This window comes from Sorex araneus, chromosome 5, assembly GCF_027595985.1.
Source record: "Sorex araneus isolate mSorAra2 chromosome 5, mSorAra2.pri, whole genome shotgun sequence".
Classification (NCBI taxonomy): domain Eukaryota; kingdom Metazoa; phylum Chordata; class Mammalia; order Eulipotyphla; family Soricidae; genus Sorex; species Sorex araneus.
The window spans coordinates 94,286,673-94,303,800 of record NC_073306.1 but is presented as its reverse complement, the minus strand read 5'-3'; the positions used below and the strand labels follow the sequence as shown (position 1 = coordinate 94,303,800).

Genomic DNA, 17,128 nt, shown 5'->3' with positions numbered 1-17,128 from the left:
GATTTGTTAGAGTGGGTACCAGTAACATCTCCATTGTGAGACTTGTTGTTACTGTTTTTGGCATATCGAATACTCCACAGGTAGCTTGCCAGGCACTGCCATGCGGGCGAGATATTCTCAGCAGCTTGCTGGGTTCTCTGAAAGGGGTGGAGGAATCGAATCCGGGTCAGCCGCGTGCAAGGCATAGAGGCAAAAATATATACATGTAGTTTACAAAAAGAAGTCCTCAAGACAAAAGAAGAAATTCTCTGGGGCGGGAGGAGTGTGTGTGTGAAGATCATGTATGGAAAGTGCATGTGGAGGTACAAAGGGACCAAAGACACCAGTAAGCACATCTGGGTCAGGGATATATATTGGTGAAGCTGCCACCATATTTATTCTTTTGTTTTTGTTTTTGGGTCACTCCCAGCAATGCTCAGAGCCCTGCACTCAAGAATCACCCTGTTGGTTCTTAGAGGACCTTACGGGATTCCAGGCATAGAACTCAGGTCGGCTGCGTGCAAGGAAAGCGCCCTCTCCACTGTATTATCTCTGCAGCCCCACCATTTTTATTTTTGGAATATTTCTCTAAATTTAGAATTGCTTCCAAATAGAGCTTTATTTATTTATTTATTTATTTATTTATTGCTTTTCGGGTCACACCCAGTGATGCACAGGGGTTACTCCTGGCTCTGCACTCAGGAATTACTCCTGGCAGTGCTCAGGGGACCATATGGGATGCTGAGATTCGAACCCGGGTCGGCAGCGTGTAAGGCAAATGCCCTACCCACTATGCTATCACTCCAGCCCCTTGGCTTTTTTTTTTTTTTTGGTGTATATATATTTTAACCATATATATTTGTAAGCAAGGAAGGGGTGCAGGGAGCAAGTAAACAACCACAGAACAGCTGCCAGGCCAATGGGAAAGAAACTTCGTGTGGAACTGATAAACTGGCAAGAATAAAGCACTGGGCTTGGTGCTGGGATGCGGGAAGTGACAGGCCCCACCGGTCAGGAGACAGCAGCTCAGTGGCACTTGAGGAGGGCAAACACAGTGACTTGGGCAACAGCTGCGTTGTCTCCCTGCAATCGGCATGTGACATGGCTGGCAGAATTGACTTTTTCATGCCAAACAGCATCTTCGATAATTATAGCACTGTCACTGTAGCACTGTCATCCCGTTGCTCATCAATTTGCTCAAGTGGGCACCAGTAACGTCTCCATTGTGAGACTTGTTGTTACTGTTTTTGTCATATCGAATATGCCACGGTAGCTTGCCAGGCTCTTCCATAGCGGCCGGGATACTCTCAGTAACTTGCCGGGCTCTCCGAGAGGGACGGAGGAATCGAACCCGGGTCTGCTGCATGTAGGGCAAATGCCCTACCTGTTGTGCTATCACTCCAGTCCCAATAATTATAATTTGAACAAAATCTATTTACAAACAGGATTCCGAGACCACATGCCTTATTGAGGGCACGGTCCCTCTGGCTCTAGAGGCTGCTTTTCACGTCCCTTGCCAGTTTTCCCACAAACCCCAGAACGGAGTCGCTCTGTATGCATGCTCCGGGAAGAGGCATCAAGGCGGTGCTTTCAGTACACTGAGGACAACAGGAGTCAAACACTGCTCTGTCTCATCTCTGCTCTTAAGTGGCATCCTGAATTCAAGTCTTTTTTCCCTGTCTCTCCACAGGTTGCCATGCTCAAGGAGCTGGGGGGCCACTCTAGCGACAACCCAGCCATGGGTGTTGCCTGAGCTTGGTGGTCCTGAGGGGCACCAGTATCATATCCAGTGGAGCCTGGGCAACCATCTAGTGCCTTTGCATGCAAGGCACGCACTCCAGCCCGTTGAGACTTTTTTTTTTTTGGAGCACACCCAGCATTGCCCAGGGGAGGAATGACTCCGTGCAAGCTTGGGGAACACATGGGATGCTGGGGATCGAATCCAGGTTGGCTGCAGGCAAGACAAACCTGCTATACTATTGCTCCGGTCCCCCCAGCCCCCTTGAGACATCTTCCTGATCCCTCTCTTTCTCTTTCTTGAGCCCCATGAAGGAAGCATTCTAATGTTTCTTCCTTTCCTGACAATGCATCTGTGACCTTCCACAGCATCCATAGAGCCTCACTGCTGGCTCTGCCCCTTCCTCAAACACTATGATTCTAGTTGTGTAGTTCCATCGAATAGAAATTGGGCAAAATAGTCTCTTGCCTCTTTTTTCCTTTGTTTTGTTTTGGGACCCCACCCAGCTGTGCTCAGGGATCACTCCTGGAAGCTTAGGGGAACCATATGAATACTGGAGATAGACCCTGGATTGGCCGAATGAAAGGCAAGTGCCCTAAGCACTGTACTATCTCTTCACCCCCCAACCACTTACCTCTTGAGTTCTGAAGTTGGCACCCAGTCATTTGAATCAGGAAAACAAAACTTGGGAATAACCTTGAGTCTCTCTTCAGTGTCTTTGGATTGCTTAAAGCCATGATCTCCCTGAAGAGAGAACAATGTCAGTGATTAGTCAGACTCTATGTAATTAAAAAATAGCAACTGAAAACTCAGCATGGTACCAGGAAAAGGTTCCCTGATCAGTCTCAGCCTGATGCCAAACTGTCCAATGGAACAGGAAAGTCAGGACTAGTGATCACACCTAAGTACGGAGTTACAAAGAGCAGAGACGCCTACTGTCACCTAAGAAGGCCCTTGTGGTGATCCCATAATCGAGTGCGAGAGATAACGGAAAACCTTCTTGGGGGCAAGGGCCGCCCAACTGGTGCTTAGGAGGCCCAGGGTACTCCTTGTGAGCCCCGGTCAAACAGGCTGGCAAACCCAGGCAAAGGCATATGGGGTAGTGCTGCTTAGGCCCAGCTCCAGAACCTGGACCCCTCTGAAGGTGCTAAGGGCTCTCCAGGGCCACCCCTGGCCACTCCTGGAGATGCTCTGGGGACTGTGGTGCCACAGATCAAACTGGAGTCAGCTGCATGCGAGGCAAGTCCCTTAACCCTTATACAATATAGTTCCACCCCCTGAAAAGTTTCTTATTAATAGTTATTACTAGTTAGAAATTTATTTATTTATTTGTGGGGGCCATACTCCATGGTGCTCAGGGATCACTTATGGCAGTGCTCAGGGGACCATATGTGGTACAAGGGATTGAACCTGGGTCATTTATGTCCAAGGCAAGTGCCCTACTATCACTTTAACCCCAGGAGAGACACAAATTTAATTCAAGATTATTTTTATGAATCATAAAAAACTTTTATAATGTACTAAACAGCAGAAAGCTGATCAGTTTGAGACATCCTCTGATCAATAATCAAAGTCTTTTTAGGATTAAAAAATACTTGAATGTTACTTAGAAAATTTATAATTTTAGAGCCCACTCTATATTATCATTTTCTTCCCATATAATCTTAGCTCCCTAACTACTACAACTTCCTATAAAATTTTATCATGGAAAACCCTTTAGTGTGAGTGTGATATTGTACTTTAAAAGAGAATCTGGTGGGGCTGGAAGGATCGCACAGAGGGTAGGGCCTTGCGTGCAGCCGACCCGGGTTCAGTCCCTGAGCACCACTTGGAGAAATTCCTGAGTGCAGACCAGGAATAACCTTTAATTATCACTGGGTGTGACCCCAAAACAACAACAGCAACACGCAACAAAAAGAGAATCAGGCTTGCTCTTCGAGTCCATGTTCTCCCTTGAACACATGTCTTGCTTGCTCATCTGTTTCTTTGCTTGTTCTCTCTCGACCATGTACTTCTCCCTCTTTAACTCCTCACATCTTTCTATTCAATAAAATCTTTTTTAATTTTTTTTTTTTGCATTTTGAGTCACACCCAGCAATGCAAAGGGGTTACTCCTGGCTCTGCACTCAGGAATTACTCCTGGCATGCTTGGGGGACCATATGGGATGCTGGGAATCGAACCTGGGTCGGCTGTGTGCAAGGCAAACGCCCTACCCACTGTGCTATCACTCCAGCTCCAATAAAAACTTTCTTGCTTCACCAAAAAAAAAAAAACCAAACAAAAAGAAATATAATCTAAAACAAATCAGTCATTCTGGGCTGCCTCATTAATTTCTTAAAATATGGGAAAGCATTGTAACAATTTCATTTGTATGACATTCTATTATATTCACTCACAATCTTCCACAACAGTCAAGAAGATCTTGGTCAGAGATTCCCTTCATTAATGTGTGTGCCTACCACACAAAGATGCAGTTTCTTTTTCAGTTTGTTTTGTTCTGTTTTGGTAGCACCCAACATTGCTCCTGGCCCTGTACTCAGGAATCCCTCCTGGTGAACTCAGGGGACCATATGGGATTCGGGGATCAAACTTGGGTGAGCCTTGTGCAAGCTGGTGCCCCACCCGCTGTACTACTGCTCAGGCCCCAAAAGTCAATTAAATGTTCAAATCCCCTGCAGGAGATATTATATATATATATATGAAGGTATACCATATACCTCCATATGGTATATGGAGGACTGGTCCATGAATGATGAATGGAAGTTTGCCACAAGTGGGGAGAGGGAGAGGGCAGTTAGGATAGAGAAGAGATGACTGTGACAATGACAGTTCGAAACAATCACTAGACAAGAACTGAGTGCAAAAAGGAGGTAAAGGGATATACATAATAACGTTTCAGCACCTGTATTGCAAACCAGTGCCTAAAAGGAGGGAGGGAGGGAGGGAGAGAGAGAGAGAGAGAGAGAGAGAGAGAGAGAGAGAGAGATAGGGAGAGAAAGGGAGAGAAAGGGAGGGGAAGAGAGAAGTCTCTACCATAGAGGCAAGCCATGGGGGTGCTGGAGGGAAACTGGGGACATTGGTGGTGGGAAATGTACACTGGGGAAGGAACAGGTGTGGAACATTGTATGATTGAAACCTGGTCATGAACAACTTTGTAACTGGGTATCTCTTGGTGATTCAATTAAAATAATATTTTTAAATCCCTTCTCTTCTTTGTTGCAATGAGTGGGGAGTCACACGCACACACATGATTGTGGTGCTCTGGGGACACACTTGGTGCATGTGGTATGGTGCTGGGGCCGACTGGAGCCTTCACACTCCTCAGGCAGAGAATGGCTCCACACTGAGCCATTCAGGGTGGGGCTGCAATAATTCTATGGTAATGTATTATGAAACAGTGGTCTGACTCTGTTCTCAGGTTACATTGAGGAATTTTGTTAAAATAGTTATCTTGGTGGAGAGACAGTACAGCGGACAGGGCCAGGATGTGGCTGATCCTAGTTCAAACCCCAGCACCCCACGTAGTTCTCCAAGCCCTGCCCGTGATGATCCCTGAGCACAAAGGCAGAAGCCCTGGGCACAGCTGGGTGTAGTCTTTAAAAAAGAAAGAGAAAGCAATTTTGTGTACTTGTTGATGTACTTATGATGTAGGGATGTGAGGATTTTCTTAAATATATGAACCCATCCCAGAAATGTCTCCAGAGTTGAAGTGTCACACTGGTTTTTCAATGAAACACAGAACTCAGGACGATAACCTCAAAGTTCTTATGTGGCAGAAGCAATACAGAAGAGAAGTGATCTAAACAGAAAGGTGGAAAGTGAATATCCCTTATTTATTTATTTGAAGTAAAACAGATTTTATTTGAAGGTTTTAAAATTTTTTATTTTATTTTGCTTTTTGGGTCACACGCAGCAATGTTCAGGGGTTACTCCTGGCTCTGCACTCAGGAATCACTCCTGGCAGTGCTTGGGGGACCATATGGGATGCTGGGGATTGAACCTGGGTCAGCCGCATGCAAGGCAAACACTTTCCCCACTGAACTACCGTTCCAGCACCTATTTGGAGGTTTTTGAAGGGGAAGGAGGGAGATAAAGTGAGAGAGAGTAAAGCATTCAAGAGAGAACCCAGGCTTCTCTAAGGGTGGAGAGCTCCCCCACCCCCAGCATTAGATAGGAATACACATCTCAAGAGGGGAGATGCGACACATGTGCCCAGGCGCCACATGTGCCTGGCGTGAGCGGCACTGGATGTGACCTTAAAAAAAAAACCCAAACCCTAAAAAATATATATGTATATATATGTTAACATAAGATAAAAATGGGAACTGCATTACTCATTTAATATATACTATCTCAAGTTCTCACTAGATACGTTGACATGATATAGTACTTACTATATATGCCAGAAACTGTTCTAAGTACCTTGTGCAAATGAGCTCACATAATTCTCATTACAGCACAATGAAAGACAATAATTATGATCATATCTATTTTACATATGACAATACCAAGACACAGAGTGGTTAGGAGCTGGAGTGATAGCACAGCAGGTATGGCGCTGGCCTTGCACGAGGCCGACCCGGGTTTGATTCCCAGCATCCCATATGGTCCCCTGAGCACCACTAGGAGTGATTCCTGAGTGCAGACCTAGGAGTAACCCCTGAGCATCACCGGGTGTGACCCAAAAAGCACACACACACACACACACACACACACACACAACAAAGTGGTTAAGTCAAGTGTCAAAGCCACAGAGCAAAAGGCACATGTAGAGAGCTGGTGAAGTCTTTGCTCTAAAGTGGCTCTATTACTTCCCTCATTAGGGATGTGAAAATGAAGAATCTGTAAATTGTTAAGGGTCTCTTGTAAATGGGAATACAAAAAGAATCCCAGTTTGGATAAAAATGCTTTCCTTTCCCTCAGCTGCAGTGTACACCTGACATAAGGTATCGTCAGAGTCACTTCGATCCTACAAGAAGCACAGTCGAAGTTGCCTGTGGTGCAACAAACAAGAAGGGCAGAGACACACTGGTCAAAGCCGACTGTGAGCCAATACACAAATGCACAGAGACACAGGAATAGTCCTGAGTGCCCCTGGCCATCCTGCACATTTTTTCCCTGCACCTACCTTGCTTGGGAACTGCTGTATGACCTGGGGGTTGTAGCTGGTGTCTGGTGGCTTCTTCTGCAGAGACACCACCACAAACAGCTCAAACAGTTGTTGCTCCTGCAACTCAATAAGGTCCCGCTCTAGGGTCTGATAGTGAGGGTTCCTCTTGGAAGGCTGCTGCAGCTGTGCCAAGCGCTTGTGGCGATCTGTAAGAACGTCAAACGTTACTGCAGTTTATAGGTATTCATATCTACAGATATATTTTATAACAAAGTAATATTATTGATTTATGCTTGTGGTGATTCTATACCAGAGTTGCAGGGTCCTGCCATTACCTCAAGGTCACTTTCTTGCACCTCCACCAGCACCCTGAGATCAGGTTCCCCCTGGCGCTTGCCTTGCATGCAGTCTGCCCAGTTTTGATCGCTGGCATCCCGTCCTGAGCACCATCAGGAGTAATTCCTGAATGCATCGTCAGGTGTGGCCCAAAAAGATTTAAAAAAACCCTGATACTGTGGATAGGAATATTAACATTAAAAAAAATACATCTAGGAGTTGTTCTTTTGAATTATCTACTACATTTGCTGCTCTAGCAAAGTTTTACTTTTACATAAGAGCTTAAAGTCAAAAGAAGTTTGGTCCTAATCCTTCGGGCATCAGCAGTGCATGAGTCATCCACACATCCAGGTTGAAACTGGCGTTGATCAAAGTTTCACAAAACCAGAGATCTGAAGCAGTTCGACCTGGTGGAGGAAGCACATGACTAATAATCATAAGAGCGGAGTGTCTCCTTTGGAAGTGCTCTGCATACAGCTTTAATAATTCAAATTTCCTGCATTTTCCATGTTTCACTGTCAGTCAAACAGGAACTAATTAATTTTTTCTGGAAATTCATCAGATTAAGGTGTGGTGGTTCTCAGGTTGAGCCCTGGCTCTACACTCAGGGGTTACTCTAGGAGGGGCTTAAGGGATCACACGGGATGCCAGGGATGGAACTCATGTCAGCCATAAGTAAGACAAACACCCTTCATGCTAGACTGTCTCTCTGGAACCCCCTCTCTATTTTGGGGGGGTGGGGGAGGAGTCACACCTACCTGTGCTCAAGGATCACTCCAGGAAATGCTTAGGGGACCATGTGCAATGCCAGAGTTGAACCAAGGTCAGCTGTATTCAAGGCAAGTACCTTAACTCCTGTCCTATCTGTCTATAATTTTTTGGTTGTTGTGTGTGGAGGTCACACCCGGTGATGCTTAGGGGTTTCTCCTGACTCTGCACTCAGGATCACTCCTGGCGGTGCTCACAGGACCATATGGGATGCCGGGGACTGACCTGGTTGGTCTTGTGCAAGGCAAACACCCTACCCACTGTATTAGCTCTCTGGCCCCTCCAGTTACTGTGCTCTAAACTAAAGGAAATGACACAATGATTTCAAATATAAATGCTTATAAGAAACAGGTAAATGTTTCCAGTCCAATGTTAAGAGCTCTCAAAATGAAATAATACAATTAAATGACTATGAGAAATAAGATGTTAAAAATTTAGTATTTGTCTCCGAGGATGATTCATACACTTTTTGGCTGCTGGGAAACTAGTGCACATATGTTTGAACTTGCAGCTCTGCCACTCCCTTTGGAACCTTGCATTTTAAGAGCAAGACTGGTTTGCCTCGCTCTGCCACCAGAGATTTTTAATGCTGTCAAACATTTGACAGTGTTCTATTTAGTTTCTCAGATCTCAACAGGTTCTTATAATCACCAACAAAATGAAACTTCACGAAGAGAAAAAAAAAAGCTTAAAGCCAAAGGTGGGTGCCGCCCCATTATCCCATAACACCCCGCCAGGAGCACCCCACTGACTCACTCACTCTTTGGCAGATACTCAGCATCACTTTCGTTCCCACTGGTTTCACCTGAAAGCAAAGAATGAGTTTCCATTTGTATTGTTCAGCCGGAGGAAGTCTGGAGGGTAAGAGCAATGATGTGACACTTCTGGCGCGTGGGGGGTCGTGCAGTGCAGCAGGACAGGATGCTGAGTCTTCTTCCCAGCTACTCAGCTTACACCAAGTTCAAACGCAACAAAAGAGGAGACTTAACTATTGCATCCCCTTCCCAAGCTCTGTGTCCCTCAACTCCCCCTTTGATCCCCAATTGTAGTAATTAAAAGTGATGGGGGTTTGGGTTTGTTTTTGTTTTGGGTCTACACCTGGCTGTGCTTAGGGTTCCTGGCTCTCTGTTCAAGGATCATGCGTGGCAAGCTTGGGAAACCATATGAGGTCCTGGAGGTCAAGCTTGGGTCAGCCACACACAAGGCAAGCATCTTACCTGCTATACTATCACTCCAGCCCCAACACTGGTTTTTGTTTTGTTTTGTTTTGGTTATAGGCCTCAGTTGCCTGTGCTTAAGGCTTACTCCTGGCTCTACGCTACAGGATCAGAGATCACTGCTGGTAGGTTTGGGGAATAAGATGGGGTGCCAGGAATCGAACCCGGGTCAGCTGTGTGTAAGGCAAGAGTCCTACTATCACTCTGTTCCAACAGTGTTTTGTTTTTTTCCCTTAAAGATGGGCCACGTCCAATGGTGCTGAGGAAGAAGGAAGATCAGGGTCTATTCCCAGCTATACTCTGGTCACCGCAATGTGGTGGGGCCACTGGGGTAGACACGCAGTGCGGGCGACCAAACTCAGGACCTCACATCTGCTAGGTATATGCCCATCTCCCTGGCCCTGGAGTCAGCTCAGACTCGAGTTTTTCTGTGTTATTTTTGGTTGGGGCCACATCTGGCAGTGTTCAGAGGCTACTCCTGGCTCTGCACTCAGGAATCATTCCTGGCAGACTTGGAGGACCATGTGGAATGCCAGGGACTGAGACCAAGTTGGTGGCATGCAAGACAAAAGCCCTGTACTACCATCTCTCTGGCCCCAAACAAACAAACAAAAAATTAAAGCACTAAGATTTTCAGCTTCATGATATATTACAAATTAATTTTAATATATATTACAAATACCCTACCTGCTGTACTCTGTATCTCTGGCCCCTCAGACTTGTTTTTAAAAATTTACTTCTGAGTGGTTACTATTTCTACTTCCATATGCTTGTCTTTACATTCCCAGAGGAAATATAAATGACAGAACACCAGTGTGGCTAAACAAAAACCTCAGCACAGAAGCCGGAGCAATAGTATAGTGGGTAGGGCATTTTCCTTGCATGAGGCTGACCCAGTTTCAATCCCTGGCATCCTATATGGTTCCCCAAGCACCACCAGGAATAATTCCTGAGAGCAGAGCCAGGAGTAACCTCTGAGCTTCGCTGAGTGTGACCCAACAAAGAAAAAAAAAGAACCACCTCAGCACAGAAGAAACTCTGAATTGAAGACAATAGGAAAATCAGAGGTGAGGAGAGATTACCAAGGGGGTACATGAAGTAGCATTTGGCTGCTGCCGTGGAACACTAAGCATCCTCTAGGCCAAGGGACGTTCCTTTCCTGTGAAATCTTACAACTTTACAACTGCTTTGAACTGCCAAGTTCCCCCACAGTTGAAGTATATAGAGGGTAGGAGGAATGCATGAGGCCAGGTTCAATCTCAGTCACCACCTGGAGCCTGTGCACTGCCTGGAGCAACCACTGAGCAGTGCTGGGTGTGGCCCCAAACCAAAAAAAAGCAAACAAACACCTCACCCCTAAAACACACAAACCACTTAGATGCTTGATAAGAATATTTCAGTACAAAAAAGAATTACACATGCATGAAATTTTCAGATAATAAGAGAAAATTTCAGAAACTTTGACTTTTCACTTCTCATTTTATCTTAATCTATATTGTAACTTCTTCTTCTTCTTCTTTTTTTTTTTTTTTTTTTTGCTTTTTGGGTCACACCCGGCGATGCACAGGGGTTACTCCTGGTTCTACACTCAGGAATTACTCCTGGTGGTGCTCAGGGGACCATATGGGATGCTGGGATTCGAACCCGGGTCGGCCGCGTGCAAGGCAAACGCCCTACCCGCTGTGCTATCGCTCCAGCCCCTATATTGTAACTTCTTTCTGTGCTCAATTTAATTTTATAGTAAGACAAGAGAATACTGGAGCTGCAGAGATAGGACAGCAGGTAGGGCACTTGCCTTGCATGTGGCAGACCCAGGTTCAATCCTTGGCATCCCACATGGTCTCCTGAGCACTTCTGTTAGTAATTTCTGAGTGCAAAGCCAGGAATATCTCCTGAGCATTGCCAGGTATACCCCCCACCACCCCCAACTGCCCCCCAAAAAAAGAGAAATAAGAGAATAATTAAAAAGCCAAAGGGACATAAAAATGAGACAGAGTAAATGCTGGCAAGAGAAAAGAGAAGGACTATGACACTATGTTCTGATTCAAATCTACATCTTTTTCCTTCATGAAATTTCAGTGAAATCCCAAATGGCATACATTAAACACGAGAAAAAGTATGTGAAGATACTATAACTATATTCAATAAATGGTACCTATTATAATAACAATAAGCACAAGTATTTTGCAGAAGATTGTGACATGTTTTAGTAACTGCTTTAGAAAAATGAAAAACCCTAAAATGACAATCAGCTGGGGGCTGAGGAGGAAGTGCAGCAGATAAGAGCCTGCCTCATATGTGGCCCACCCAGATCTGACCCCCAGCATCCCATACAGTCAGTCACCTGAGCCCACCAGGAGTGACTTCTGAGTATGGAGTCAGGAGTAAGCCCTGAGCAATGCCAAAACAAAACTAAATGTGACCAGTTAGTTTTGGAGCACTTTTTAAAGAAAACTAATTAGTCTATTAAAGTTATTAATCATTTAAAAGGCCCCCTTGAAGAAGGCTGGTGAGAGAATAGAGCCTCTCAGATGAACTCTGCCACTTGAGCTCACATCCAGATGGTTTTGATTATCACAAAGTAAGGTGAAAGTGTCCTCAGCTTCAGTAAGAGAAATGTATTTTCTTTTTTGGCCACACACAGCTGTGCTATGGGCTTGCTCCTGGCTCTGTGCTCATGGATCACTCCTGGTCATGCTTGGGGAACTAAATGGGGTGCCAGAGATTGAACTTGGGTCAGTCATGTGCAAGGTAAACACCTCACCCACTATACTATCTCTCTGGCCCATAGTTCCAAAGAGTGATTATTACAGCATAAAATAGATTTTTGCAGGGAAATTAAGAAATTTCTGTCTGTGGAAGTCTGCAAAATACAAAACAGTCTTCTTGTGCATGACCAACTTGGTTGTTGTTTCCAGCTTATGAAAACTGCTAAATTCTGCATACTATGTGCCAAACAACAAAGTATAAGATCATGCATAATTTTTTTTTGGGGGGGTCACACCCAGCAATGCACAGGGGTTGTTCCTGGCTCTGCACTCAGGAATTACTCCTGGTGGTGCTCAGGGGACCATATGGGATGCTGGGAATCAAACCCAGGTCGGCCATGTGCAAGGCAAATACCCTACCTGCTGTGCTATCGCTCCAGCCCCGGTCTTGCATAATTTTTGAAGAAAATTCTGACAATTCCCTGTGGATGTTGAAAGTTCCTTAGTTTAGAACTCTTGACACTATAAATTTTATCTAGGCATCAGAAGTATCTATTGAATGTGTTACCTAAGTGCAAGTTGAGCATTGACGACATTCAGTCTACATATGAAGTGATATTTTCATTTCTTGGAGCTGGGGATGTAGCTCAGTAGTAGAGCACTTGTCTTACATATGTGAGGCTCTGGGTTCAATCCTTAGCACCACAAAGAAACTACTTTTTGAGAAGATTTCTCCACTGAACTTATACTAATCACAACAAATCAAAGTACGACTATAAAATAGACACAAATTTCCTATCAAAATTAGCCTCAGGTATTTATTATTTATAATTGATTTGTCCCATAGTTATTGGCATGGTAGCAAAAGGGGATTTGGCAAAGAATAAGGAATAGCCATGAGCCAGATAGTCCATCAGGGAGGGCACTTGCCTTGCACGCGGCTGACCCAGGTTGGATTCCCGGCATCTCATATGGTCCCCTGAGCACTACCAGCAGTAAACCCTGAGCATCATGGTCATGACTCAAAAATCCCCACCCCCTCCCCCCAAAAGAAGTAGTCATTATTCTAAAAGATTAGTTGCTATTTAGGTGGGATGGCCAGAAAAGAAAATTTTAAATGAAAAGACATTAAGCACTGTTATACAGTGATTCTACCTCATACACTGATAGCCACAGAAGTGCAGAACAACTCTTACCTTTTGAAGGTGGTACTTCTTTTCCAGTGTAAGGGTGTAACTTTACCCTTTTCTTTCCTCTTTTAGACTCAAATATGTCTTCTATTTTCAATACAAACTGAAAAAAGACCAGAAAAATACCAACTGAAATGCCAGAATTTGAGATTGGAGCAATAGGACAGGGGACAAGAGGCTTGCACTGTACCATGCTTACCCCCATTCGAACCCCAGCATCACATATGGCCCCCCAATGAGGGTCAGTCTGAGCACAGTACCTGGGTTAGGCCCAGAAGCACCTCCAGGTGTGATCCCCCATGCAAAAATTTTTATGGGAGACCACACCTGGGCATGCTCGGCGGGTAACTACTGGCTCTGGGCTCAGGGATCACTCGATGGTGCTCAGGGGGACCGTATGGGATAACAGGGATTGTACCCGGGGAGTATACAAGGTGAGCTCCGTCCCCACCGTACTATCTCTCCAGCCCCAAACAAAAAAAAAGGCTTTTTTTGGTCGAAGCACGCCCAGTGGTGCTCAGGGCTTACTCTTGGCTCTGAGCTCAGGGGTCACTCCTGTAGGCTTAAGGGACCATATGTACTGCCAGGGATTGAACCCAGGTTGGCTGTGTGCAAGACAAATATTCTACCAGCTGTACTACCACTCCAGCCCCAAACAAAAAATTTTAAAATAAAATTAAAAGCACCAAGGCTTGCAGCTTCACGATATATTGCAGATTAATTTTAACATAAGATTAATTTCATTATTCATTTAAACATAAAGATTAATTTTATTTAAAAGAAACATCACATTTTCCCATTTTAAATCTAAAATGATCTTTAATTTGATGATATTCTGCTCAAATTCAAAGTCCAGGTAACACAGGTGAAAGGAGGAGGAACAATCATCTCCTCTCCAAATGAGGTCGGCACAGGTTTTCTCAGAGACATTCCTGTCCTGCTGTAGCACAGCATTCGGGAAATGCGGGTACAGCGCTCCAGAGTGTATCCATCGCCAAGTCTTTATAACTGACTCAGGAAATGAAACATTCATTCATTAGGAAGGAGGATGAGGCCCAACTGTTTCTGTTCCCGGGTTGGGGGGACAGGGAAATCACTGTATTTTGGATCACATATTTACATCGGGGTAATATTTACAGTTTTGGTCTACAGTTACCATCCACTATCACCACCCAAGTGTCCACGAGCCTCCACCAGTGTCTCTATGTCACTTCCAGTCCACCTCTTTTTTTGGGGGGAGGGGCAGCGCAGAGGTTGGGTCAATGCTCGCAGTGCTCAGGGCTGATTCCTGACTCTGTGCTCAGGGATCACTTCTGGCACAGGGGACTATGTGTGGTGCTGGGGGTCAAACATGAGATGACCACGTGTGAGGCAAGTGCCTGACCCACTGTACTATCTCTCCAGCCCCTAGTCTTAAGTCTTTTAATTAAGTAACATTGGTTTACAAGACAGTGTAAGTTTTACGTGTGAAACTTCACAGGTCTTCAAAATGTGGGGAGGGTATTTGCCTTGCATGCGGCCGACCCAGGTTCAATCCCTGGTATCCCATATGGTACTCTGACACTACCACCAGGAATAATTCTTGACTGCTGAACCAGGAGTAACCCCTGAGCATTGCCTGGTGTGATCCAAAAAGCCAAAAATAAATAACTAAAATGTAGGTTCCCTACCCAAATACCACTATCTCTTCACCATAGTCATTAGACTCCCTCCACTCTGTTAAATAACTTCTCCCACCCCATTTGCTAATCTCAGTTCTATAGTAAATTCAAGGGTTTGTTTTTGTTTGAAAAACCAGTTTTTCAAGGAGGTACTTTATTACTTTTTTCATGCATATTTTCCTTTTTTACTTAAAGCCAACCTTTTAAATTATCCTTATTTAACAATTTTACTGCCCCCAGTTAAAACAGTTAGGAACATTATATAAAATAATAATCAGAGCTGCTTGAGAAAAATTCTCTTATTTTTAACTTTTGTCCTCATTTCTTTAGCAATCTTGGCAACACACAGTCAGTGAATCAATCCAGTGTAGGAAAAACAACATGTGAGAAGTCCTTTCTGCATTTTAGTAGCTGATTTTGTGTGAAAAATGATCACTATTCTTAAATACTACCATTATAATTAAACACATGAGCTGAACAGGGATTTGCTCTAAGGGCTAGTTTATAGGTTTTGCATGAGGGAGGCCCAGATTCAATATCTGATGCCATATTGTCCCCCAGGAGTGAATCAGGAGTGAACTCTGAGCCTGGAGCCCAGAGGAGTCCCCAAGAATGGTCACAAACCTCTACCTTCTCAAATAAATTAAAGAGAAATAAATAGGAAAACCCAGCATAGAAAGTTATTGCTAAAAACTAGAACAAAGATATATGAGTAAACATATATTTTGGTTAAGTAATTACCAAAAATATCAATACTATCTTCATTTGAAAAATATACTCTAAAGTACAGTCAAGTATTCTAAAGAAAAGGGAAAGTATCCATTCTAGAAAAATGAACTAAAGTAACAATTTTGAAATTCTGGTTATCAGTCAGAAGAACAGACTACCTAAAAGTAGAAGGTAACTTTCAGGAAACACTAGAGAATATTTTTCCTAAAAAAATGATAAAAGCCATATTGCTGTGGTTGGCACAAATAATAGAAAACATTGGGAAATGCAGGCTCGCAGAAAATCCCACACAGGTTTCCGAGGCAGGGAAGGAAGGGAAGGGTGGGGAAAGGCATATGGACTAGATCAGTGACTTTCAAAGCATGAAAGCAGCTTCCCTTCCAGGGATAGTAACAGTCATTAAAGGGGAAATAAGTGAAACCTCTCTCCTCGTGGAATGTTGTTCTTGAAGACACTCCAAAGCCAAAATTTTATTTTTATTTTTTTAATTTATTTTTATTTATTTATTTTTTTGCTTTTTGGGTCACACCCGGCGATGCACAGGGTTACTCCTGGCTCTGCACTCAAGGAATTACTCCTGGCTGTGCTCAGGGGACCATATGGGATGCTGGGAATCGAACCCGGGTCGACCGAGTGCAAGGCAAACGCCCTACCCGCTGTGCTATTGCTCCAGCCCCCCAAAGCCAAAATTTATATTACAAATGGAATATCCCTTAATAGGATTGAATCCAGGGAGGGTCACCGGGGTAGAAACACTAAAAGCCGTTCCTACAGGCCTGACTGGAATTCAAAAAGCTCAGCCTAGCTCTCTCCCGCCTTACTTCCCCAGAAACCCTGAGGAAGCTATCAGAAATGGAATAGTGGGATCATGGCACATTATAATCACAGAGAGAACAAGTTTCAATTACTAAGGGATCTGTAGTATCTGGAATACTGAGACACTAAGTCAAAAGTCCTATGAATCAATGTGGGTCTTGCTAAATTCTACCAGCTCCACAGCTCAGTATGTGTGAATGTGCCAGTCTCCTGGGTGTGGACTTCCCCCAGCAGACCCAGACCCTGCTGTTTCTGGGTACCTGGAGAACTGGTTTGTCATGCCATCAGCAAAATTTTTCAGCACAGACAGCCACCACACAATGCCAAGCAACATTCTGATCTCTGATTTTTATTATTTAAAAACAAAACCAAAAGCCAAAAAACAAAACCAAATTACAGACTTCATTTATTTGAAATTCCTGCTTTAAATGGGTAAATTAGATGGCATGTGAATTACATACTCTTAAAAAACAGAGGCGACCCGGTGACCAAGAGCTTCCACAAGTAAGGCCCAGGTATGTGGGTTCCAAGACTGAATCTTCAGGCTGCATGGTGGCAGAGGACCCAGGCTGTCCCTTCCTGGGTCCCCACCCACCCAGCAGACTGGCTGTCATGCCCATAATTTGCCTCCAAGAACCATCTTAGCCCACCAACAACCCTGGCCCACAGACACAGCAGCAATTCCCCAAGACATCACTGCGCTGGAGATCTCCCCAGGCCCCATACTGGGCCAATTTCACCAGGGCACTCCAGATAGAGCAGGTGCAGTCTCCCCACCTACTCCAGATGGAATCTTGGTGACCAAGAGCTTCCACAAGCAAGGCCCAGGTATGCGGGTTCCAGGACTGAGTCTCTATGCTGCGTGGCGGAGAGAA

The 17,128-nt window shown here is 44.5% G+C and overlaps 1 protein-coding gene across 3 annotated transcripts in view; it reads right to left on the bottom strand.

The window, feature by feature from the left end:
• The window catches only part of DENND2C (DENN domain containing 2C), a 92,891-nt gene that overhangs the window by 23,529 nt on the left and 52,234 nt on the right, over positions 1 to 17,128 (bottom strand). For all 3 annotated transcript variants that reach the window (XM_055140121.1, XM_055140123.1, XM_055140122.1), the window contains 4 exons: positions 13,054 to 13,150; positions 8,693 to 8,737; positions 6,847 to 7,034; positions 2,352 to 2,461 (listed from right to left, as the gene is read on the bottom strand). In XM_055140121.1, coding sequence (XP_054996096.1) covers positions 2,352 to 2,461; positions 6,847 to 7,034; positions 8,693 to 8,737; positions 13,054 to 13,150 — 440 coding nt within the window. The remainder of the gene's footprint in view (positions 1 to 2,351; positions 2,462 to 6,846; positions 7,035 to 8,692; positions 8,738 to 13,053; positions 13,151 to 17,128) is intronic.